This window comes from Medicago sativa, chromosome 4, assembly GCF_051527215.1.
Source record: "Medicago sativa cultivar Bolivia chromosome 4, Bolivia_mono, whole genome shotgun sequence".
In the NCBI taxonomy this organism is placed as follows: domain Eukaryota; kingdom Viridiplantae; phylum Streptophyta; class Magnoliopsida; order Fabales; family Fabaceae; genus Medicago; species Medicago sativa.
In genome coordinates, this window is record NC_140752.1 from 12994862 (window position 1) to 13021957 (window position 27096).

The 27096-nt window shown below is 33.0% G+C and overlaps 2 protein-coding genes across 3 annotated transcripts; one reads left to right on the plus strand and one right to left on the minus strand.

Moving 5' to 3' along the window:
- The first annotated feature begins 8797 nt into the window (after positions 1 to 8797).
- Positions 8798 to 9685, plus strand: LOC146926443 (protein SLE3-like). The gene is made up of 2 exons (XM_085758798.1): positions 8798 to 9014; positions 9153 to 9685. The coding sequence occupies exons 1-2, from the start codon at positions 8897 to 8899 to the stop codon at positions 9332 to 9334; spliced, it is 300 nt and encodes a 99-aa protein (XP_085614924.1). The 5' UTR covers positions 8798 to 8896; the 3' UTR covers positions 9335 to 9685.
- A 5230-nt stretch (positions 9686 to 14915) lies between these two features.
- FAC1 (AMP deaminase, putative / myoadenylate deaminase) lies at positions 14916 to 26216 on the minus strand. Of its 2 annotated transcripts, none has more exons than XM_085758800.1 (20): positions 25735 to 26216; positions 24586 to 24752; positions 23883 to 24090; positions 23580 to 23758; positions 23422 to 23473; positions 23210 to 23337; positions 22944 to 23123; positions 22579 to 22646; positions 22336 to 22478; positions 20822 to 20883; positions 19572 to 19685; positions 19066 to 19206; positions 18219 to 18371; positions 17891 to 17944; positions 17706 to 17816; positions 17449 to 17622; positions 17283 to 17363; positions 16334 to 16432; positions 15585 to 15703; positions 14916 to 15453 (listed from the first exon to the last, which is right to left on the minus strand). In XM_085758800.1, the coding sequence occupies exons 1-19, from the start codon at positions 26054 to 26056 to the stop codon at positions 15635 to 15637; spliced, it is 2505 nt and encodes an 834-aa protein (XP_085614926.1). In that variant the 5' UTR covers positions 26057 to 26216; the 3' UTR covers positions 14916 to 15453; positions 15585 to 15634. The 2 variants fall into 2 exon arrangements, with proteins under 2 accessions (XP_085614926.1, XP_085614925.1); XM_085758799.1 differs by having other exon boundaries at positions 24583 to 24752.
- Between the last annotated feature and the right edge of the window lie 880 nt (positions 26217 to 27096).

Here is a 27096-nt window from a genome sequence, read left to right on the forward strand (position 1 = left end):
ACAAGCTTCCAAACAGTACGAAACATCAAGAGTTGTGTTGTATCCCAAATACAAAATAAATAAATAAAAATGAAATAATAATAATTGTGGTATGAGAATTTGAAGGATCGGTAATTCTTTTTGACATATATAAATATAAATAATAAATGAGGAAAAATGTAATATACTCATATACGGATCGACCTGATAGGCTTGATAAACTTTTTATAAGCCTAAGTTTGGCCTAATTAAATTAATAGGCTTTTTAAAAAGGTCAAGCTTGACTCATTTATTAAATGAGGTAGGCCGAGCCGAGCTTTTAGTAGGCCGAGTCATAGGCCCCTGAAGGGCGGCCTGGCCTATTCCCACCCCTAATTATAATAAGAAATGAGTGGAGTGGGGCATGCGACTCATGACTTTGAAGAAATCTCTTCCCTTATTACAAAGGTAAATAATTATTTTTGTTTCTGAATGTGTAATGAGTAGTCACAATAATAAATCAATATATTGTCCCTAATTATGCATTTCATTGGTCGAAATAGTCTCTGGACTCCCCCACGTAATAATTGTGCATCAAAGCAAGTTGGTAGGAACATTGCATTTTATATGTATCGGTCGGTGTCTCAATTGTAGACTCTCCGCTTTTTTTTGACAACTTGTGGACTCACCACTTATTCACCTTAAGATAGTGAAAATCTAATCACTAGGCTACTTGACAAAAGAAAAATGTGTTAACCATCTAATTTATTATATAAATTCACCTTAAAATAATGAAACTCTAATCACTAGGCCACTTGAAGAAAAAAAACCGTGTTAACTATCTAATTTGTTATATAAATTTGATATCAAATGTATCTCTCAAATTAACACAACCCTTTTTAAGTAATAGTGAAATCACAAAAGAGAGGTGGTGCCAAAAACACCACTCATAAAACACCATGCCTCGTAATAAAATCTAGCCCATATTATAAAGCCCATGGGGTTAAATACAAGAAACCCTAATTCCTTTCGGATTCTCCTATATAACGCCGACGCCTCATTTTCCCATCTTCATTCTCCTTACACTTTGTTGTCTTCTCAGTTTGGTTTTCGTTTATTGGTTCTCTTTTATTTTGTTAAACTGCATTTTTTTTTTCTTTTGTTTTTCATTTTATTATTATCTTTTATACATATTTTTGTTTGATTTCGTTTTCATATATGAAATATCTGAGATGACTGGAAGTAATTAATTAATTTCTAAATACACATAAGACTGATGCTTTGTTTGTTTCATTCTATTTTGTAAGTATATTTTTATTTTTTACTTATACAAGTTTCTAATGTTTTCATTTTGTTTCGATTCAAAACCAATTGTGGTCTTGTCCACTTTTTTATAATATATACATTATGTGTTGAGAAATGTTATTTGGCACTGATGTTACTGTCCAAGAACAATTTTTTATATAATTTTTTTTTTAGTTTCTATCAATTGAGTCAGATGTTATAAGTAATGTATTTTTATATGATAAACAAACAAGTTTTCAATTTTTAGACATTCAAATAATATTTTCATTGATTTTTTTTTTTAAATAGAATGATCATATACAACAAATTGTGTCGCTAACCTGTAACTCTATTCAAATAATGTAATGTCTTATTGTTATTTAGCTTCATTCTTAACTCTCGGAGTCTCCTTGACCATTTGAATTTTTATAGTCAACTCTGTAGGGATTTGTGATGAAAGTTCGTATGGTCAATGAGATGCCTAGAGTTGTGTTGAAAGCCAGCCGGGGATGGTTGAAAGTGGTGCAACACAATACGAAAAGATGTTGTGGTGAAAGCTCATGTGAATTCTATGAGTTTGAATACTATGTTAAATTGTTTGTGTTTGTTCATAACTTCGTTGTTATTCAATTATATGTTATATCATCATATTAAAAGATGTTAGTCTTTTAATACGAAAAGATGCAGCATTTGTGATGAAATTTGTGCTACCATCAAATACTAATCTGTAGATGAAGATGTTAGTTTTTATTTAGTTTTGAATTTATCATATCAGATGAGCTATTTTGTTCATAACACCCTTTGTAACTAGTTGGACTTTACCTTCTAATTTGTTTCAATACTGAGTAAGCTTCTATACATCTCGTGTCAATGCAAGTTTTAAATAAGTAAGGCCTTTTGGATTTATATTTGAATAGATAAGTTGTTACGGCTTTCTTTTGTTTGGTTATCGGTCATAACAAAGGGATCAACGTTACAACCCTGAATTTTAAATTGGTTTAATTGAAGTTTTAATCTCCTATTATCATCTTCTTGGAAAATTGATCCTCCTATTTTAAAATTTGATAGTTTTGGTCCATCCATCATATGTTTTAACTAAAAAAAGGTGATGTAATAGATTTTAAATGTCATGGTATATGATCTAAAGATGGGGGAAATATCTTCATCCATGAAATCATAAGGAAATCTTCTTGAAAACTTCATTAAACACATGTTATATCATCATATTTTAGACAAAATATTAAATAGACGGGCCAAAACTGTCAGAATTTTAAAATTGTGGGTCAATTTTGTAAAATGGTGAAAATAAGGGGATCAAAATTGCAATCCCTCTATTTTTCCATATCATGTAGAGCTTAATTTATTTTAAATTGTTATCTGACTCAATGATTGACTAATCTAAGAGGTTCAATCTCACCGTTCACTTTTGGGGTTTCATTTTAAGTATTTTAGACAAAATATTTTAGACAAAATATTAAATAGACGGGCCAAAACTGTCAGAATTTTAAAATTGTTGGTCAATTTTGTAAAATGGTGAAAATAAGGGGATCAAAAATGCAATCCCTCTATTTTTCCATATCATGTAGAGCTTAATTTATTTTAAATTGTTATCCGACTCAATGATTGACTAATCTAAGAGGTTCAATCTCACCGTTCACTTTTTGGGTTTCATTTTAAGTTAGAGCATAGTTTTGTATGAATTAGCCAAATTAAAGGCAGTCAAACCTGAAATCTTAAAAGGATCACTTCAATACAACTTGACCAACCTAATTGGACAATAGTACTAAATTAATTTTGGCAAAAGAAGAGAGGAAAGTAAAATAAGAGAATAGTATAGGACAAAAAGGTGAACACATTAGGAAAACCAAATAAACTTTTCCCTAGTACCTATAGAAGCACATGATAGTTGATTTAGTTCTGTACTTCTGTTATATGTTAAATTTACACTATGTATCCAAGAGAGAAAAGAGAGAGGACATGAATTGAACACAATAATTGGTAAAAACTCAAAGCAAGAATTGTGAAACAAGTTTTGAACCATACATGATTTTGACTAAATATGAATTTGACTATATGCTTACTTCAGCTTCAAACTACCTCCTTCCAATTTTATCCAAGAAAGATGTACACCCTCCGGTCACTATCATTCAATTAATGATGTATGTGACATATAATAAAGACTACATACATCATTAATTGAATGTATTTAAAAAGTGGATTTTTGCTTATATTAGTGACTGGAGGGTATATAGTATTTTCATGTTAGTGGATGTTCGTTTTAATTAGTTTGACAAAAGAAAAAGGTAAAAAGAGTAAGCTAACTATGTAATGTCAACCAAAACATGATATTATTTAAAGATTAATAACTTTAGGATGCGTTTGTTTTTTCTGGATTCAATTTTTTTTTCCTAGGAAAGCTTTTCCCAGAAATATGATGGTATGTATTTTATTCCAGAAATTTATAAAATATGTGGTTGCAAAGTATTTCAAACTTCCTGGAATTTTTTATTTTTAATTTCCATACATGATTAATCTTTTTTATTTTTAGTAAATAAGTAAATATTGTGGGTTGCATAACATATAGCAAAGAATTATGTACTTTGACACACGATGAAAGAGAATATGCAATGAGTAGTGGAGGCATATACTCCCTTCGGTCCTTTATACAGGAGACAATTTGAGAAAATCACACAGACCAAAGAAATACTCCCTCCGATCTTTTATACAAGAGATAATTTGAGAAAATCACACAGACTAAAGAAATACTACCTCCGTCCCTTATTATAGGACCCTTTTTGACAAAACACAGGTATTAAGAAAGTTGATTATTGTATTAAATTTGTTGACAAATGATATTTTATTCCATGTTTACCCTTCTAATATTTGAAATCAAAACTAATTATTTTCCTATATTAATTGCCCACTACTACTTGAATAATGCACCAATTTATTTTATCATTGCACCGAAAAAATAAAATCAACGTGAATGAATATTGGAAAAGTTTGGATTGAATGTAGACTAGTATTAGAAAGGCCGTGGCACAAGAATTTGTAACCTGAATGAACATTCACCTTCTTTTTTTTTTTACTAAAATTTGAAATCACTTTTTTTTTTCTTCTAAAATTTAAATTCTGAATGCTCCAAAATTTAAACTTTTAGGAATTATTTTGCAAATTTCTGGGCATTTTTTTAGGAACAAGGGCATGAAACAGGAGTATATACATATAGAGATTAGGAGGCGCCATTTTGCAAGCTCTTTGATTGACATTAGGAGTAAAACAAAATTATCTTTATAAAGGCACCTTCAAAGAATGAAGAATGGTGCATGAATGAGAGTTACTGAACTACTCTTTTTTCTCATGAATGAAAGTTCCCATGTTAAAATTTAATGTTGTTCTTTTATCAAAGGAAAAAAAAATTAATTGCTTTTCAAAAAATATGTAGAGTAAATAGGGGTAATTTTGTAAAGAAATCATTAATGTAGTTGACAATTGTAAAAGGGTCTTATAAAGAGGGACAATTATTTTTTGGTAAATGTTAACTTGTGCCCTCAAGGGCACATGTTAAGGAACTTATTATAGAAATATATGTATCAAAAGTCGTGCAGTTAACTTCTTAAAAGTTAAATTATCATGTTTTCCAATGCAAAGTTGCTCATTTTGGGTTCCTTAACATGTGCCCTTAAGGCACAAGTTAACATGACCCACTCACCAGCTTATTTTTTTCAAAAGGATCTTATAATAAGGGATGGAGTATATTTTTTCTATTAATAATTCTAAAATACTAGTTGATATTCCAAAAATATCCCTGGACTAAACTACCTTACTGCTACCTATAATTAATGTAATTCTATCGTTAATGCTCTTGTATCAATAACACCAATTATCAAAATTTCAACTAGTCATTAACTCACCAGCTTGTTATGACACGCCTCTCTCTCTTTACAAGAATACAACAGTGTTAGACGGTTTCAGTTGAGCAAATTCCCAACAAATTTAATGTGGCTATTGATTGATATTCTCACAACTTCATTTGGATTTCAAATTGAAAAAAGTAGGCAATTTGTCAATACTACTACTTGTTGGTCTGTGTGTTCCCGCTAAAGTAGTTTAACATACTCTCTCCGGTCACATTTATAAGCAAAAATGAACTTTTTAGGTTCATTGAATACATAATGTATTTGACCTATATATTGACTAAATACATTAAGAATTGAATGAATCTAAAAAGTGCTTTTTTGCTTATAAATGTGACCGGAGGGAGTAGGGAATATGTATCAAAATAATGCATTTGCATTGGAGAATATGTTGTATGATGTTTATTTAATTGTATATTTGGTCTCTTAAATTGTTCCGTTTATACGGATTGAATTGTTATTTGAAATTAAATTAAAGACATTTATCTACCAAAAAAAAAAGTAAAGACATTTGAGCAATATTGTCTTAATATACTAACTAATTAATTGATAAATATATCCGTAATAATGAAATTAATTGATCCTACTTTTTGACAATAACAAGTACACCTCTGGTCACTAATATAAGCAAAAATTAGGGATGACAATGGGTACCCAATGGGTAGGGTACTATAGTACCCTTCCCCATGTCCGTGTTTGTAAAAAATGTCCGTACCCGGGCCCGTACCCTCGTGGGTAACAACTTTAGTACCCTTCCTCATACCCTATGGGCACCTGAGTGCCCATACCCGTACCCATTACCCGCACTTTAATTATAAAATGACAATAAAAAACATCACAATTGAAATAAAACTATGATACAATTTTTTTTAAAGCAACTCATAAAATAGTAGAAATCGTAGTATTTAGCCAAATAAAAAATCATCCAAAATATTCCTCGAAAATCAAAATAAAAACATTCAAAATACATATAAAAAAGTGCATGCTAAAATAAACATCAAATTGATTTAAATCATAAATTTGTAGTCCGTGAGCTTATGAAGATAAGGATGAAGCGATTACCGTATTAGTTTTTAGGTTTAGGCTTATGCTTAAATAGCTAAATAAATTAAATAATTGTACACCAAAAATAAATAAAAATATTTATTATATTATATAAATATGTATATGCGGGTTGAGCGTCTGGGTAGTATAGTGCCCTTACCCGCACCCATACCCATCTAAATTTGGGGGTAATTACCCGGACCCAAGCCCATACCCATAAAAGCGGGGTTTTACCCTGCCCATTGTGGGTATTTTTTGCTGGTGTCCATCGGGCCTGGGTCCAATTGTCATCCCTAGCAAAAATCCACTTTTTAGGTACATTTAATTAATGATGTATGTAGTGTTTATTATATGTCACATAAATCATTAATTGAATGTATCTAAAAAGTGAATTTTTACTTATATTAGTGACCGGATGGTGTATTAATTAAGGAAAATTCAATGGTGAAATCATGAGAATGACTTTTTCTGATGAAGTCTTTGTCAATTTTCTAATTAGTTTAATTAGGTTATACGTTGTTAAGATTTTCGAAATAAACTATTCGAATTTGAAATCAATTGCTGCCTTTTATTTTTCTTTTCAAACAAGAGAACACTGCCCACAATATTACAACAACGTGTGTAGCATAATTATTTGTTACAACTTTCAGAATGTAATTTTGATAAGCCAGACACAAAACCAAAACTATGCAATACATCAAGCAAAAGAAAGGGAAGTCGGATTGGCTTTGTGGTCAACATACAAAACTAGAGGCATCAACTCTATTTTCAAACTCAAACAAAATCGGTACCTTAGCAACATCATCTATCTCAACCGTTCAAAGCAATGCAATTCCAGTTTGTAGCATCATTTATTTAAAAGCAGTAATAAGAGTCTTCAAATCATAACAAAACATTGACAACTGTATATATAAGAATTCTGATACACCAAAATTTCCTTCTGCAAATGTTATACTATTAGCTAAATAAAATAATTTTTTCAAAAAAGTCAGTTTCCTGACTGCACCATAGAAATGCCTATTAATTAATTAATGATCCTACTTTTGGATCATTCTATAATGGCTCAAATGGGATGTTATTCTTATGTACATTTAGCTATTTAAATAATGTTGTTCCATTATATGATATGATATGGTTAACTAACCCTAAAGCTTAACTAAATATTACAAAAACAGCTTGTAAACTATTATCCTTGATTTGTAACCTCTATGTGGCGGAGCCAGGAAAATTATAGAGCCTGGGCAAAAAATTTATCGTAAAATATGGCGTGTTAAGAACGTTAAAATATGGCTTTACACAAAATATTATAAATTTTCGACAAACGACCAATTGATTATGAATTTTTAAAGTGTCAAAAACTCAAAAAACAAAACAACGGAAATCTCGACCTATAAATCAAATTTTGAGCTCATTATTTGCAGAGACATCTATAAAAATACATAAAAAAGATCTGTAAAGTTTCATAGCATTTCGAAGTCGTTTCAATTTATTTTGATTTTTCAACCAAAACGTGCAAAATTGAAATTTTGTTCCGAGTAAGTGTATACTCACAGGTCAAATTTAGTTTTCTAATTTTGCAGGCATGACTAGAAGATGATAAGAACCTTCACAATGAAATTTTGTAGGTTTTAAACGAGATACAAATTAATTATAAATTGTTTAAGAAATTCATAATTATGGGGAATAAAAATTCATATTTAATTTGTCCCTGGTCGAAAAAATTTAATTTTTTGTGTAAAGCTATATTTTAACGTGCTAAACATGTATGGAAAAAATCATGAAAAAATTCAACATCTATGTCACATTTTTATACTATGCGTGTATTATACGATAAAAAATAAGAAAAAACTCGAATTACAATGCTAGAATATATGTTTTTTATTTTGCATGGTCAATTTGAACAATTAACCATTCAAAATAAGAGATATGAACCTGCCAATAGTGCGCTAAATAAAATTAGGAGATAAATAAATGTCCTTTCCGAGATCTCTTTGCGTGTGAGAATTTTCAGATTTAGCCCAATTTTATTTTTTTTAAGTACAAAAAGGGCTATTGAGCTGGACTTGGTACAAATAGAGGAGCAGCTGAGCTCGGGCTAGTGCCCAGGCTAGCTGGGGGTGTCACCGCGTCTATAAATATATCTTTAATTAAATGTCTCCACAATCAAACCATTAAATTACATCAACCAAAACATGTTAAATAGTTATCTGAATACTTATCCTCTACATTATATACAATTTCTCTACAACTCTAATAAAATCAGAGAAACAAATTGCATCAAACACAAAGTAAAAAGTGCAATTGCATTGTGAGAGAACCGCATCCATGAAAATTCACTAAGCCCTAGACCTCGTACGTGTCATTCATATGGTTCCAAAAACATGCGTGTCTTGTTTCTAAATTAGCCGCGTCTGTAATCCACGTGTCAGTTCATAAACACTCTTACTGTTCCTTTTTTACCTTGTTGTCATCTTCTACTTCATTCTCAAATATTTACCACTCTAAAAATATTATCATGCAACATTAATTTTTTAATTTATTTGTCACATTTTGCTATCTATATAAACCTTAACCATTTGTTTTAGCCACATAGCTTTGAGTACTGATCAAGAAAGTGACACTACATAGCATAACCAACCAATCCAATAACCAACCAATCCAAAAAATTTAGTTTGTGTGAGAAAAAACAAACTATGGCATCTCAACAACAAAACCGACAAGAGCTTGATGAAAAGGCTAAGCAGGGAGAGACTGTTGTTCCTGGTGGTACTGGAGGCAAGAGCCTCGAGGCTCAGGAACATCTTGCTGAAGGTTATATGTTATATATGATTTATCCATTTTATATACATACTTTTAAGATTTTTTTTTTATTTACTTCAAATCTTAGGGTGATATATGATTATGTACTTATTTTTTATTTATGGTGATTAATGATTGTTTCCCTTAAAGGGAGGAGCAAGGGAGGGCAGACAAGGAAGGAGCAACTAGGGACAGAAGGGTATCAGCAGATGGGGCGTAAAGGTGGATTGAGCACTATGGAGAAATCAGGAGGAGAACGTGCTGAAGAGGAAGGTATTGACATTGATGAGTCCAAGTTCAAGACTGGTGGTGGTAGGAGCCAAAACAAGTGATCCATCGTCACCATGTGTGTTCTCTTATGCTAGCTAACTTTAACTTGTGTCAAAAGTAGTTTGTTTTAGGCTAATGTAAGAAAGTAAATTGGTCATGATGTTAACCAATGACAATGACCAAAATGTGTCTTGTTGTATGCTTTTATTTTTCAAATAAATAGCTAGCATGTGGTAGTCAATGTTTGTGTCTTAGGTTTGTTTATTTCATGTGATGTCTTGTTATGACTTTCTTTGGTGGTAGTGAAGGCATGACTCTAGGAGGTGTTGTCTTTGTTTCCAAGTAACATCATGTATGTAATGACAATGTCTAATGTTAAGAGTTTAGTTATCTAAAGTGTTGTGTTTATGTTATGCTTTCTTTCCAATTATTTATTTAAGGCATTTGTTTTTTTGAACAAATTGAAGCGAAGATATAAGACAAGGGTTTTTTTTATTAATTAAACTCTTCTAAAATAAAACGGAGGATAAAAGTAAGAAGAATCAAGACAAGGGTTTTTTTATTAATTAAACTCTTCTAAAATAAAACGGAGGATAAAAGTATGTTTTAGTAGGACAATTTGAAGCAGTGAGGTTTTTTTTTTTTTTTTTGAATAATTGAAGCAGTGAGGTTATTATGCGTCTTATTGAAGAGCTCTTCTAAAATAAAACGGAGGATAAAAATAAAATGGAGGGTGTTTGGAATTGAAGAATCTCATGATTTAGTCTTAACACAACAAAGAGAAAATGTTAATGAATGCTTTTGAGATTCTCTTTAAGCACTTTAAATGATAACTTTTTAATTAAAAGTTGTGTATTGACTGCATTGAAAATTGTAATAGTTGATTTTTTTTAAAGAGTTGAAATCTCTTAGTGTTATGGGGAAACGTCTCCTAAACAAGACCCTAACTGCAAAAAAAAAATTCAAAGTCGAACCCTTGTTTAACTGTGTTACAAGTGAGCTCTGCATGTTTCCTGGGTCGTAATTTGCATTGAGTTTAATATGGGTGTTCCATATCCAATTCGCGTGTGTGTTAACTCTTATGCTAGCCAACTTCAATGTCTCTCAAAACTAGGTTGTCGTAGGAATGTTGGTCATAATGTTAGCGATATAGCTAACCAATGATCAAAGTGTGCCTTGTTGTGTGTTTCAGTTATTGTAATAAATAGCTAGCATGTGGTGGGGCACTACGTTAAGTGTCGTAAGTAATGCTAGTAACACTTTCTTTTGGACACTCTTTAACACTCACTTTTTTATTGGATAAAATCAATGTATGTCTCACCACTTTATTTGGGTTCTATTTCTAAAGTGTATGACCCACATTGAATTAACTTATAGAAAGAGTGTTCAAAAGAGAGTGTTGCTAGAACTCCTCTAAGTGTCGTAGGTGTGTTCAATTGCATATGAGTGTTTAGTTATGACAGTCTTTTGTGGTAGTGAAGGCATGAATCTAGGAGGTTTTGTCTTCATAGGCAAGTAACGTCATGTATGTTATGACAATGTCTTCATAGGCAAGTAACGTCATGTCTAATGTTTATGTTCATTCATCTTAACTTCTTAAGCATTGTGTTCATGCTCTCCCTAGTTTTTTATTTTTCAAGCGCCCTCTATGTTGTTTTGGACAGATTGAAGCAGTGAGCTATGATTTTTTTTTTTTTTTTTAACTCTTCTAAGAGAAAACGGAGGATTACTTTGAGGGTGCTTGAAATTGAAAGTGCTTGAAATTGAAGAATCTAATATGGAATTAGACCTCGAGATTAACTCGTACTAATTAGTGTTACAATAACTAAAAAAAGTTAAACACTAAGAATTTAAAATTGAAAAATGGTAACGAATGTTTATAGGGTGTTTTTTAAAGACAATAAATAGTAAGTATTCATGAAAATGCATGTAATGTATTAAAAATTGAAATATTTTATTTTTTTTTAAAATAATTACTTATTTTATACTCTCTCTGTTTTAAAATACATATTGCGATTTTACAATGTGCACTATTCACATAACTTAATTTGATCACATTTTTTAAGTAATATATGAATAAAATGTTTGATTTGTCTCAACGAATATTTTCAAAATATAAAAAATTTATAATATTTTATTATATACAATTAAAGATATTAATGATCAAAGTTGTGTATTGACATGTGTGCATTGGTCGACTGCGACATGTATTTTGAAATGGATGGTGTAATACGTAAACTGTATTGGGGACACTTGTTAACAAGATTTTTCAAAATTAAATCCTTTTATCAACAAATTACAAGTAAGCTCTGCATATTTCCTTGGGTTTTTGGAAACAAGGAGGGCATAAAACCAAAAAAAAAAAAAAAAGACTACAAAGCAACCAGACTAGGAGTATAAATTTAACTAACATCGATTAATAAAATTTGACTTGTTCAAGACTCTTTATTATCACACCCCATATTTACAAGAGTCTGAGGCGGATCTCTTTGGGGACCCATGGGAGCCTTGGTATCTCCCAAGTTTGCTATATATATTATACCAGGCATACTTATACGAGAAAATATTGTGTGGACCAGGACCAAAAATTTTGGTTTGGTCACACACACAAGAATTTGCCTTCTCTCTCTTCTCTTCTCTCTTCTCCATTTTCTCTCTCTTCTCTCTCTTCTCTCTTCTCTCTTTGTGTGTAACCAAACCAAAATTCTTGGTCCTGGTCCACACAAGTGTTTCTCTACTTATACAGCAAGATTTCCGTCTTGCCATGTCACGTAGTGTTGAGCCTTTTCCTTTTGTTTTGTATGTTGTTTAATCTTCGCATGCCATGTCTTCCGTCTTACATGTTGTGTATTGGTTTTCGGTGGGCCGGTTCATTTGGATTCAAGATCGGGAGTCGGGATCTAGCTGCAATCTTTGTTTGACTTGATTTGGTTTTCTCTGGTGTACCTGGGGCGGGGGTGCCCTACTAATTTGGGTCTATAGTCTGGTGGGCCGATCACTTTTGATTCGAGATTGGGAGCCAAATCTTTGACGTAAGTTGGTTTTTGGGCTTTGTGTTTGCTCTTTCGGTGGATCGGAGGTTGCGAGGTTTGTGATAGTTGCATGATTCTTCGGTTAGGTGCTCTTCGTTATATGGCTCAGCTTGGATGTTGGGGTCTGAGATTTTTTTAGGGTGTTCTTTGTGGGTGAGTAGTGACGATGAGCGGTGGTGGATACCGTGTTTATAGTGCTTGTTTTTTGGGAGTCTCTTTAAGGTGGTGATGTGTTTTGGTGGGTTTATCTCAAGGGGTGTTTTTAGGTGGTTATGGTGTACCGTCTATATACGGCACCATTTGTATCTTGTTTCGTCCATACCTCGCGTCTTGCGGGGATGGCGTATAATAATATTTTGCCGATTCAAAAAAAAAAAATACAGCAAGATTTCCTTGGTTGTAGTGGAAGTGTGGCCATTCATTCAACAATATGGCGTTGGTTCGAGGTTTCATTGCCTCCTATTTTTAATTTATTTTTAATTTTTCTACTTTTTCAATTGTAATTTTAATGTTTTATTCAAAAAAACAAATTATGCGGGAACTTGAATCGGCCCCCAAACAATAATCAAGAGAAACCTACCTTTTGACTAGTTCATTACACATGGTTAAATCTTGCAACGTTGTAATATATATTTACATAGTTTTTGCCACCTCCAACAAAATTACTCAAGATCCGTCATTAACTAGAGTATCTTCACATCGATTAGTTTCACCATACAAATGACAAATTTTAACCTTTCAGTTTAATTTTAACAAGCTCTGGATTTTTTGAATTAATGGCTAACCGCCACACTACCTGTCCTGCGAATTTAGATTCTCTCCATTGAAAATTTTCTCAAGTTTTCTCCATCGAAACCAAAGAAGATGACAAGCTATAGTCCAATATTCCTTCCAATCAAAATTATACTTGCAAGAATTAGTCATGTTTAGCTCAATCCAGCGCATCAGGTCCACACTAAAAAACTAATCTCTAGCTTCCAATGGTACTAAATTAATCCATAAAGCCATAGCAATGGGACAATCACTTAATACATGTAAAATTGTTTCCACTTCAGTTTCACAATGCACACACCAAGGGCTACCAATTGTCATTTGACTTCCCTGGAAATTGGTCATCGATCTTTCGTGCAGAATAATTAAAATAAATAAACTCATTCTTTCATGCACCCGCAACCTCCAAATTTGATTCCGTGTTCATTATTATTGATGTAATCGGTACTCTATGGCAAATGGTAAGCTGCAGAAACTGTGAATTCACCGTTCATATCACCCGGCCAACATCTCAAATTGTCCCCTCCATCTCGACTAGGCGGCACAATAGCTATGATTCTCTGCACAATGTTCTGCGGCAACCAATCATCCATAATATGCAACTTCCACTGATCCACTCTCCATTAGCATCAACAAGATCAACAACTCTAGCATTGCTCAAAGCATTCGAAATACTAACCTCAAAATCAGCGACACAAAGATTAGTATCAATCCAATTGCTAGTCCACGCATTAACCTTTTCACCATTGCCAACAATCCAAAATTCAAACTTTGAGAGTCTAGGCCAAAACTTAACCAAGGATCTCCAAAGACTTGAATCAGTAGGTTTATGCATCACCACACTCTCATTCATATTTCCCCTATCATACTTACCTCTTAGCACAGCACACCACAACTTAGTATCATTGCTCGGTAGCTCCCACCCAAGCTTCAAAAAACAATTGTCATTCATAACCTCTAACTTTCTCAACCCAAGACCCCCGAATTTCTTAGGTTTCGTCACTTGCATCCATTCACAGCATGAAATTTCCTTCCAGCTTCCGAATCATTCCAAATAAAAGACCGTTGAATTCTTGGAATCTCATTTAAACAAGCTTTTGGGATCGCCATAGTCAACACGGGATAAATAGGAATAGCTTCAAGTGCAAGATTTTCAAAACTAACCTTCGATTCTGACCAGAGCGGCAACAAAATACATCTAGAATTTGAACATTCAATGCATTTGTCTAGAAGTAGCATGTCCAAATAGCAACAAATCATCTGCAAACATAAGGTGAGAAATAATGGGACCATTTTTACCAGCCTTAGGAGCTTTCCACACACTATCATCAATAGCTTCACAAACGAGGCGAGAAAGTTTATCCATTCAAAGCACAAAAAGATACGGAGATAGGATCCTTTGGTGGTAATTTGTAACTGAGTTTAATATGGGTGCTGCATATTCAATTCGAAGCTCAATTTTTGTCGATAAAAGAAACATCTCACGGCCACATTTTTTTTTATTGAAAGAATCTGAATCTCACAGCCTCTTGTATTGATCTTTTTTGTAAATTTCAGCAGTATTCAAGCTTAGACAAATGAACTGATAGATGATGAATGTTTGTAAAAGGAGAAAAGCGGTATAAAGCAAAGCTCAAATTGGAGTGATGTAAATTAGCTAATTTTCACATCAAAATATTTCGTATCAAAATAAGCCGTTCATTTTGATTAGGAATATAAGTGAATCGGAAGAAACATCACGTATTAATCCAAACAAACAAGAGTTAGCTATTATCAATTTTCATATTTCATTTAAATAGTTTTATCATAACAAAACTTCAGTAAAAAGAAACCATAGCAATACTTAACAACTCTTTTTGTTTTATTCAAAGTTCGATGATCAAATCATTACATCTTGGTCATTTAAATGATCAAATGAATTGAGACAACTTTTAATTCCACACACAAGCCAAGTTTTTTTGGCATTCTAATTTCGAAGATCGTAAAACAGTCTCACATCTACGAACAAGTTACACAATAAAATAAAATTTCTAACAAGGTCCATCAGCTTTCAACTAACAAGCCATTAGGAATCAAAATTTTGAGAGAATCTCCCCTTCAAAGGATTATATTGACTTTTATTTCTAATATCCACATGCATTAACAATTGCTGCAATTATTACCAACCCTCATCTTTAACTCTAGCCTAAATTAAAGAAGACACCTTCCCAAGCTCTATTGCTCAAGCTCAATGATATTCAGCTGTAAACCTTGCTCAGTGATCTTCAGTTATTATTTATATTATATATTTGGTTCATATCACTGACCCACTGTAATAACATCTTCAGCCTAAGGATATCTCTTGATGTTGAATGGGTTTTGAAGAATTCACTTTCTCCCTATACAAGTGAACAACTCACATTCAGTTAACTTCGAAACATGTCAAGAATAGTCAAATTGCAATATGAAAACAGCCAAAATCTGCAGCGCACACACTATGAAAAAAGAACAGGAAGTAAGGAAGTAGAACCTATGACACAGCCTCCATTGCGCATGTATGAAATACAGAACTCTGCCACATTATTTCTCTATTTCGTCAGGAATGATGAATTTACCCAAATAAACCTGTTGCATCTCCTCTCTCCAAATCTGCAAAGACAGCAGTTCGTTGTGTTATTCCCTTTATCAACACTCAAGAAATCTATTTAAAAGTTCACATTAGATTTTGGCTCCTTAGTACTTCCTTTTTCTTTAGGCTTTGATTTCTACCATTAAATATTGGTTCGTGTATTTTTTTTATACTCATTCAGAATTTAGTACTTAATAGTTTCTGTCAATCAAAGTTAAAATTGTCTGTTTTACAAGGATCGGCCCTTACAGTTTAACATATTATTGCATTGGTGCTTGAGGGACTGTTAGAAGGATGTTACTCTAATTGAGGGACTGTTAGAAGGATGTTACTCTAATTTACTCTTAATAGGGACCAAAACCTTAATTGTATGAATTGTGAACCAACAAGGACCCCAAGAGAATGGAAGGAAACTAAAGTAATCAAATACAAATAAAGGAGACATCATAATTCCTTCAAATAATTTAGCTAATTTAATGAAAGGTAATTTTATTTTCCAATAATACATTAGCAGTCCTAACTTGTTTACATAGCATATTTAACACATACATATAAATTAATCAAGCATAGTTTATTAAATTCAGTGTTACATGAGAAATTAAGAACAAAGAAAAACATATATAATGGTGTAAGCATTAATTAATCCATACCGTGTCACGGAATTCCAACCGAATGTGAGGAACATTTGTTCTGTGAATGTCATTTCCATTTGGCCCTCTCTTGTAGTATTCCTTACCAATCCAATGTGACTGAAACAAGAAAATTATCAGTTGAGAACAATGCAGTAAACTTCACAACTATAATTTTTAAATAGCATAAGATTCACATTTCTATAAAGATCTACCATCATAATCATTACAGCATTTCATGTTATGCTAGCACTCCAATGGAAACTTATGCACGATTCATGTAATAACTCAGTATGGATTCAGAAACTATTGTTTCATTTTCATCACATACAAGTGAAAGTCCAAGTTGAACCCTCCAGCTTAGGGTTGTGCCGTTGTGCACTTATGCTCTTCAGAAACTGAAGTGTGCATTTTGATACTTCCATATAATTTTCCACCAGACTAACATAAATTGTCATATTTTTTAGTTTCTTAAAACTAGAAACTACATTCAGTACGGCCTAAAGTAGTAAATTGAACTTTTTCCATCAACAAAGTTATACAACGGATGACCTCTTGATCAGGGCATCAGAAGATTTTGTTAATTTTGACAAAAATTCATTGGAACGACCAAAAGGCACATTTTAGAAAGTTTAGGGGTAGTGGTCTACATTTTTCAGCTCTGGACCAATTTGCACATCACCTTCAATTTGAGGGGGTAAAAATTGGAGAATTGGATAGTGGTTTATAGTTGAAGTTGCAACGCTTCATATGGCGGATAAAAGAAGGGGTTATATAAGTTTGCCTTGTTGGCAGTGGCGGAAGAGTTGGGTCCCCACCCCAAAATAAATATTGAATATGAATGGAATCAAATTATTTTAAGAGAATCATACTAAATATTGACATTGTGAATTAGGTCATGCTCATCAAACAAAGAATGTCATGGTGGCAAGGAATTTCTTTCACATGAGAGTCGGAATAAGAAATGTACCTTTAAAGCATGCGAGAAACCTGATTGATAAACTGAATTACGCGCAATCTCACATAAATCACATGAGCTCAACTTCCACACCTGTAAAGGAAAAATGTGCCTAAAACGTAAGCATCGTCTGTTGAAAGAACACACAAGTGCCGGTACAGAGACAGAGAGATCTTACAGAAGCAGCTATACTATACTCTTCAACCAACGGTTCCTTTGTTAGGTGGATTTGGAGTGGATCATCAGTAGAAAGTGATACATTCAATCCCCTTAAGAAGAACACAGGTAGAGGATTTCGATGGTAGTCTAAAAATAGGGAGTTATTGCTCAGAGGAGACATTGCAAGTCCAATCTGTAAAAAAAGTACCCACCAAAATTAAGTAGTCATTGCATTTATCATAACCAAGTAATAATCGATTAATGGAAGAGCCATACCTGGGCCAAATAATATAAATATTGAAGCACGGGTGATTTTCTCAGGTTAATTCCATGCGCAATGTTATGAGCAGTAAGGAAGGTAGCAGCAAGGTGGTCAATATCACCAGCCTAGAGTAAATATGAAGGATCAGATTACCATACCACAATTAATTGACATAGAAAATATAGTCCAATATATATACCTCTCCAGCATGAGGACGGAATTTGATTGTAGTCATTCCCTTTGACTCACGAAGCTGAGAAATATTTTATATTAGGACAAGTTCAGTGTGTCAAAACAAAAAAAAATGTTCAAATATTCAAGTTATAGGCATAAAAATCTTGAAATACATATTTAAGGTAGTTTAGTACTTTATGGTCCCTACGGGGAAAAATGCATGGACTATATTGACAGTCAAATCAAAATGACTGCTATCATAAGATAGTATGACTGAGGATATATGCAAGTGCAACTTAAACAACCAAAACTCTGGCAGCAATTTAGAACCATGCTGGTGAAAAACTACATACCTTGTTTAAGGTGTACAGATTTGCGTAACAGTAATACACATAGTATGAATATGCCGGATTGAATACATTCGTCCATTGAGCAGGCGTAGGCATGTGTTTTGTTGGTCGTCTTTCAGGTTTGCTTTCATCATCCACCAAATCCAAGCCAACAACCTTAAAAATGAAAGCAAATAAAAGCTAGATGTTTAATACTTCACAAGCCTACTAGATGACAGTAATCGATACTGCATAAGAAAACTTATTTACCCAGAGCATAGTTGTAGTCATTTACACTCTTTTAGATATTTCATAAGTGTAGATAATAAAACAGTTCTACAATTAGCAGTCAATACAAGTCGCCATAAATACAGAATTCACACAGTATAAACTAAAGAGAAATGATATTTGTACAACCATTTTTTGACAACATTTGTGCGACTTTCTCTCTCATACTCACATTATGTTTTTACTTTCTCTCTCTATTGTTTTGGTTTTCGTGTCAATACCTACTTTTCTTTCTAAATATATGGTTGTCCCATAAGATGTCCAACAAATGATTGTACAAATAACACAACTCTAAACTAAAACATAGAGTCAACACTATATCATTCCTTCAAAAATTGTGTCATTAGTTTGATCCTTGAATGATAAAAACAACAAAATGGTCCTTCATTTTCAACCTTTTGCATCAAAATATCAAACTGATCAACATCAAATTGATCCCTATCGGAGCATTAACTTTGATGTAAAGAATGAAATGATGGGTCATTTCAAAATATTTATTGTTGGGGAGCCAAACTGCTGACACGTGCATCTATGGAGCAAACAAAATGGAAGTTAACTGAAAATATGCAGATAAATACCAGACCTGTTTCAAGAAAACATGCAGCTGAGGATGCGAATCAGGGTCAACAGTAACCTCAAAAAGTGGAATGAAGATATTGTCAAGCATGTTCTGGAATGAAGTCACAATTCCCATGTCTTTGTATATATTATACAATCTTGGAAGCTGCAAGACAGATTTTATAAGAACTAGCACCAATTGACAAAGCTATAAAATCTTGTGAACAAACTAAACCATAAATGGAAAAGTTCCTGAAATACTACCAGATACTTCTACTCCTAAAAGGGACATCAACAGAATAATTTATTTGGATTAATGTTTAACCTTAAAATCTTAAACAAAATGCGAGCAGAAATCCACCGATTGTAATATGAAGCTAAAAACTGTGAAATTGACAACTATAGAGATTACTGATTTATGCAAGTGTGGAATTGAAGATAAATTTATTATACCATTTTAACAAATAAAACTAATCACCAACTTTTTTTTGATTAACTAATCACTAATTTAAGAAAATAATTAGAGAATACCTGAATCAACCAAACAACATTCTCACTGTACAAATCATTATTCACTATCCAACTGGCTAGCTGGTCCCACTCGCTTTGCTTCCTACCATATATTGATATTCTATATTCAGCCATCTGTGAATGAATTAGGTACAAAATACATGAGTAAATAACAATCTAGGAATAAGTATACAAAAATTAAGGTCAATATATGGTAAAATACTATTCACAAAAACCAAGATTTGTACCACTAGAAAGGGAAGTGGGAAATCATTATAGATAGATACAAACATAAATGAATGCCAAATTCAATCCTTTAGGGCCCGTTTGATGGTCAGGATAGGATAGAGGCAGAATATGATATAAAGCTGGATAGAGATAGGATATGATAAGGACATGATAAACATTAATTCTATCATGTGTTTGATGCGCACATGATAACAAACATGATATCATTATAATTAAATGAAAAAATTGCTCTCATAATTGATTAAATATTATAAAAATGGCATGTAATTAATTATAATAGAAAATACATGCTATCATTATTTTAAAAATGACAATATTTTAAAAATGGCAGAATATCAGGATAATAAATATGGAATGATCTTCTAATCCCATCAGGATAATTTCTAACCCAGCCTATCCTCAGGATAGAAATTACAAAGGAAAGTCAGGATAGGATAGGAAAATGGCTTATTTTATCCTATCCCTTTGGTGCATCAAACATGAGATTTAAGCAGGATAATATTAATGTATCATATCTACAAACAAAGCAAAAGATGCATATAAACTTAAAAATAATTTCAAATGTTTCGGAGTCTATCTAAAGAATATTGTAACAAGTATTATGAGCACAAATGCTGAAGCTAAAGAAGGGTATCACCAATAACAATTAAAAAAAAAAAGTAAATTTTAGTAGGTATTTCTGTAATGGAATTTAACGAAAAGTGTGTTTTAAAATTAATAGACACCCACAAATAAAATTATACGACCATTTGCCTTGAATTGAATTTAAATAAAAGAATACATGCTTATGGCGTCACAACCACAGACTTGGAGGAATTAACTCGAGTAAAATATTAATAATAAACTAGTCCATGTTTATGGTTAATGCCAGAAGCTAAGAAGCACACATACAGAAGATCATGACATAAAAAGGAGATATCGAAAAGAAAAAAAAAGTGTTCTATTTACTTGAGTAAAATAGCAATAACATTATATTTTCTGAAATGATTAATAAAGGTATAGATCGTGATTTTGCATAGCACCTGATATTTACTGGCTTCAAGATCAGAAAATACTTGCTTTGTAAGCTCACCAAGGAAACGACCTATCAATGTGAGCAAAATTGAAACGGTTAACATAACTGGACACAGTAATCTCCAAAATTAGCACTAATACATTTATATAATAGATAGCTCTGTTTTTCAAGTCTTTCCCACATCTGTTTCATCCACTAATTCATTATCCGGCAATACCCAGGACCTCCAACTCCTTTTCCCTTGGCTAAAACCAGTTGGGCTACCCAAACTCCCCACCAAAATCACCCATTTATCAGACTACAGATACAAACCACTGATCTACAAACCCTAATAAATTAATCCTAATCTCCACCCTCAAACCAACTAGTGTTAATCATGTTCTCTTTCCAACAATGACCATACTTGTGGCTTTTTCTTAACAGTAAGTCATATATCAAAACATTTGGGACCAAAATCACCCATTTAACAGATTACAAACAAGTAAGCCGATTCATTTTCATCTATTTCATGTCAACAAGTGGAAACATAGGATTTGAACTTTGAAAATTTAAGAAAACAAAAAAACTATTACAATACCACACACAAGTTGTCCAATCTACCTCATGACACAAATCCAAAGAAAGAGAGAAAGGGAAGTGTTTTTGTAAGTCGACAAGTGAAACATTAACTATTGTTGTCTGCGAACTTTGAAACTATGCTGTCCATTGTAAGAAAATAAAATTACAAAATAGAAAATTTTGCGAGAAATCATGGCCGGGTTTGTTCTATCCTATGACCATTTCTAAATCAAACATAGACCAGATTTTTGTACGGCTCAATCCTTTATTTTAGAAAATCAAACAATCCCAACAAGTCTAGTACAAGTATATATAGCAATCACTTTTTCGTATTTTGTAGCACATCCAACACAACATCAAGTACATCCTATTATAGGGTAATTAATCTCTGTTATCTCCCTTTCTTCTTTTAAACCCGAGTCTATAATTTTAACTAGTCTGTATCAGAATAGAAATGCAACACAAATAAAAAATGGTGATTGTCTACAAATATAATGCAACCCAAGATGTTACGATATTGATGAAGGCTACATTATGAAAATGCCTCCAAATTGGGTCATGCTCTTGACACACTGTCAAAAAGTTTGATGTTTATTCTTCATGACTTTTTGCAACTCAAATACACCTTTTAGGTAGAAAGTTGAATCTCTCACTAATTAATTGCATCAAATAAAACTTATATAGCCACTTGACTTACTCAGCTATTAATCCCCGTTATCTCAATACAATATTGATTGCAACAAATGCAACTTCTATCACTAGTTCACCATTTCATGACACATACAAACTTCCATCATATTTTCGGTCATCATCACTGAACTGCAACAATATATTTACTATACTTTATGTGATTTTTTTATTTGTGCAACATTATTTTTGCCACATTGGTTGTAGTTAAAAGCAAGCACATTATTGTCAATTATGATGACTTCATATGTGCCATTACCAAAAAAACAAAATTACCTTGAATGAGATTATCCTGCTTCAAGAATATCTCCCTAAGCCTACTTTGACCACAGGGATTGTATTTAAGATTGAACTTATCAAAGCGGTGAAATGTACTCTTGTCAGCGTGAACGTCCAAAAGGTCAACGTTGAGATCGTATCTGTTAAAAGAAGTTCAAAAACAAGATTAATAATGAAATTTATTTCCAACAAATTTCAATCACAATTATAGCAACAACTTAAATTATATTAGTTCGTTACCCAGTTAAATCTAGACTCTCAAAAACCTCTCTCAACGTCAGATATGTTCCGTCTCGAAATATTACAACCTGTAGAATGTTAAAATATACATTAGTATTCAATTCAATTCATGTCACTTCCTAAGACATTGTTCAAGTAATCTGTGACATAAAGATCATAGAGCACTGCGTATCATATTTACTTTTGCACTTAAACATAGGATGTAATCATTTTGAGCATACAAGTACTATTTATGTGTCTTACAAAACAAGTGATTTGTGATTTATCTTCCTCCTTACAGTTCAATGTAAATGTCCAGGAAAAGAAATAAAAAAAGTTGCTGCTAAGTATGGTATAGCACAGGGACAAAGAGTTTTAACAATCACCTCATCAGGCTCTTTCCTCAGCTTTGACTTTATGAATCTCAAAAGATGTTTCTGATTCATGCATGCTGAGTGGTGGACATGTGTATCCACTTTTCTAACATTATAGAAGTCTCGATGTGGAGCGCTTTTCTGGGCGAGAAATTCCCTATCCGCATTGAGCATCAAATGAAGATTGAATTTCTGAATACACACACAAGTTCATCTGTAACTCGAACACAAATCTAGGAGAGTAATTCTTATATTCAGTAATTTAGACATGTATTTACTTGTTCTAGAAGATTTAGCCTGTGGTGGCATAAAGTTCTGATATTTCCTGCTGCTATAACTCGAAGTATCTGATGAAGGTCGGTGAAAAATGTAGTTGCATCAGCAACAGGAAAAAGCTCTTCATTGGCTGCAAGTAATAGGCAAACATGCATAAAAAACCCAGCTACAAGGGTAACTTCAAAATTTAGAAACTTGTTCCTCATTAACTTACAGTTTTTGTTTGGATATACATGAATAACTCCATCCTGCATTTCAAAGTAATGCTGTGGCACAACAGAGATAATACTCGTTTAGTTATAGTACAAATAAAATGAGGAGATTCAACTTTACCAGGTGAAAATGTAAAATATATAAATAAAAATAACTCACATCAGACTTTCCTTCAGGTGTGTAAAAGAATGGCTCTAGGTTAGGTTTTGGAGTACTGGGGTCAGATATAACTTCTTTCTCCCATGGAGCAACTGCTTCTTTAAAAATATATCTTTTCCTCATTTCAAGGCATTCTTGAAGAATCACATAGGATTCAACTTCATCAGGTGATGGAGCCTCTGAACAGAAAATATTAAAATTAGTGTTTGCTAAATGATTTTCTAGAATTGCAACTGTTTTTAGCAAACAAATGTTTGGAGGAAGTGGATTTCAAGAGAATGACTATCATCTGACAGTTCATACCCATAGGAGTAATTCTCAATCGAGCAAAAATTTCTTGTTCTGGCTCTTTTCTCAGAATGTCAGCTGCTATTGGATCAGGCTGCACACCATGCAGATCACCAGAAATACTATGAGAACGGATCATACTTGAAGCAGTGATTGCCATCTGCTCTCCATTAGTATTGACATGATTGGGCAAAGTCTCGTATGGATTTTTACCTTCTCCACCCTGCACACAGGTGATTTAAAATTCAATATCAGAGATAATTCAAATTGTACACTTCCGCGAATAGATAAAATTGCATTATGTGATTATCGAAGCATGGCTAAATATTAACGGGAAAAATGCTAAAATTGCAAGCCTAGGAGAGGAGGAAGGGCAGGGGAGGCATTCAAAAAGATGAGAGAAAGAAAGATTGTGACAGATGCTTATCATCTCAAGAGTAAGCTTTCTTTAGAAAAAGGGCAACCCGGTGCACTAAAGCTCCCGCATACGCAGGGTCCAGGAAGGGGTCCCGCCATTTGGTGTATTGTACGCAGCCTTACCCCGTTTTTTACACAAGAGGCTGTTTCCAGGACTTGAACCCGTGACCTTCCAGTCACATGACAACAACTTTACCAGTTGCGCCAAGGTTACCCCTCAAGAGTAAGCTTTCTTTAAATATAGAATATCAAATGAATGGTAAACTTCATTCATTTAACGGGTGAATTACAGACTTACTACATTTCCATTTGTGTGCAGATATGTTGTATCCAGTTTGGTGTCTGTCAAATTATCTTCATCGTCTGATCCCTCTACACTTTCAAAGGCACTGGCACTTGCAACAGGAGACTTGGGAGAAGTTGGTCTTATAATATTTCTCTTAAATGAACCATTGTTTGCAGATTTTCCTGTAAGATGCAAATCTTAGTCAGACCAAGTAGTGAGAATAACTCTTTCAGTAAGAGAGCTCGTGCATTTATGCAGGAGTTGTATCAAGTAAGATGCATAGTATAAGGCAAAAGTGGCAGTAATCTAACAAGCATGTTTTTCAATCCTTCTCCCACCCTTTATTCCAAAACCATATGTTGATGCTACTCTACTACATTTTTATCCTAGCACCCTTGCAGTTAAAACACAAAAGAATCAGACGTGTATTTTAATTCTACAGACACTGAGACATCGTGTAAAAACCTTAGTGTCCTAAAAGAAAACAATGATCTATCCAACAGCCGTATAGTTGAATTCCAGCTGGGTTGACAGCGAAATGTGGTCCAGAAAAATTGATCCACCAAGAGAAATTATTGAAATGGAATAATCTTTTTCAGTCTTATGATTATTCTGATGCTTTAGTTTATTCCCTAGTACATTCTTCTCCCTTCAACATCTATTTTCCACTATCATACATGAATTCAAATTAGTGTTTATAATCTTTTCCACTAACATGTAAACTTCAGACGATACTTATTTCATAACACACACACACACACACTAATGTACTATAATATTGTGTGTATGTGCGAAGAAAAACACAATCAACGAGCAACAATCCCTTCCAATTCACTGAGAATTGACTTCAAAAAGGTCTGTGACCGCAAACTGAGCTCGCGGCAACATAGTGCAATCCGCAATACAACCTTGTTTAAGGCTGCATCGACTGTGATTAACCATGATTATCCACAATATCAATATCATGACAGAACAGTTACCAGTTACTGCAAAAAAAATACATCTACTTTTAAACACAATCAAAGCTGCTTAAACTCATCAAAAACAGATTAACACATTACTAAACAAATTAAACACCAATAAATAACCAAATCATAGCTAAACTCAATTAATCAACAACATAACACGATTTCATCACAAAAAAAAAAAAAATTCAAACAATACCTTCACGGAGTGTTTGCAACCTAGGCAATCCAGCTGGAATCCCTTCATCATGCATCAATCCATTTCCTTCAATGCCACCAGCAATCGCCGTAACATCCGGCAACGAACCTGAACCACGCCGATAACCACCACCACCACCGTTCCTTCTCTTAGAACCACCGCGCCGTTTCTCACCACCATCGGAATCTCCTTCAAGCTCAACCGTACGCGCGAACTCAAGTAACTCCGTTAACGTCTTGCGGTGCATGTAGTACGCCGATACAGCGACGATTGAAGCTCCGAACAGTGCCGCCATAGCCAAATGCACTGCGTGTGCGTCCATTTTCTCTCTCTAGAAAAGTTTATCTCTCTCTATAACTGAATTTGGAGAGAGAAGAGGGGATAGAGAAAAAACCCTACTGAAATGAAATGAGAAGAGCGAGTTGACTCGGTGAAAGTGTTTGTTGCTGAGTTAGTGAGAGCGAGTCGGCTCTGTGTTAAATGGAAGCAATGTGGTTACATATGCCATATTTATACAAAAACCACGTTGGAAGATGAGGTATTGTCGTGTGAAATTGGTATCTTTGCGTGCAACTACAAAAACTAATCTTCTTTTGATGATGGTCGAGGTTTGAACCTTTACATATATTATATATTGTCTATACCAACTGAGTTAAACTCACGAGGACATAAACACTAATCTATCAAGTCGATAGAACATTTAGACCATACAATTCTTCGAGAAATTTTATATTGTTGTATTTTATAACTAAATTAAAGCTCGTAATATTTTTTTACAACAAAAAAAGTTCATAATATTTGATTAAGTTGAAAGATGTTTTTTAATATTTGATTGCATTGCTCTTTGTATAAATGTCACTTACATCTATAGCACGTCATAACTTAACTAGTAAAAATGATAAATTTTTTAGGTTGAATGACGTGTTTATGGGTTCGAATCGCAACTCTTTTATTTTGAGTTTTCAATATTGTAATTTTGTCTATCTATAAAATAAAGGGTTAAATATGTTTTTGGTCCCTATAAATATACCAACTTTTCATTTTAGTCCCTCTAAAATTTTCCTTCAACTTTTAGTCCCTATAAAATTTTCAAACACTACTTTTGGTCCCTATTTTAAAGTAAAATCATATGTAGAATTCATATTTTTGAATAAAATTTTGCAGAAAAATTCATAATATTATAAGAATCTCTCCCAAAAAATTTAGAATTTTTTAACAAAACATGAATTTAATATGAATTTTTATATTTTTTTATGGTTAAAAATTCATATTAAATTTATGTTTTGTTTAAAAATTATAATTTTTTTTTAGAAATATTTTTACAATATTCTACACATTTCTGCATAATTTCATTAAAAAATA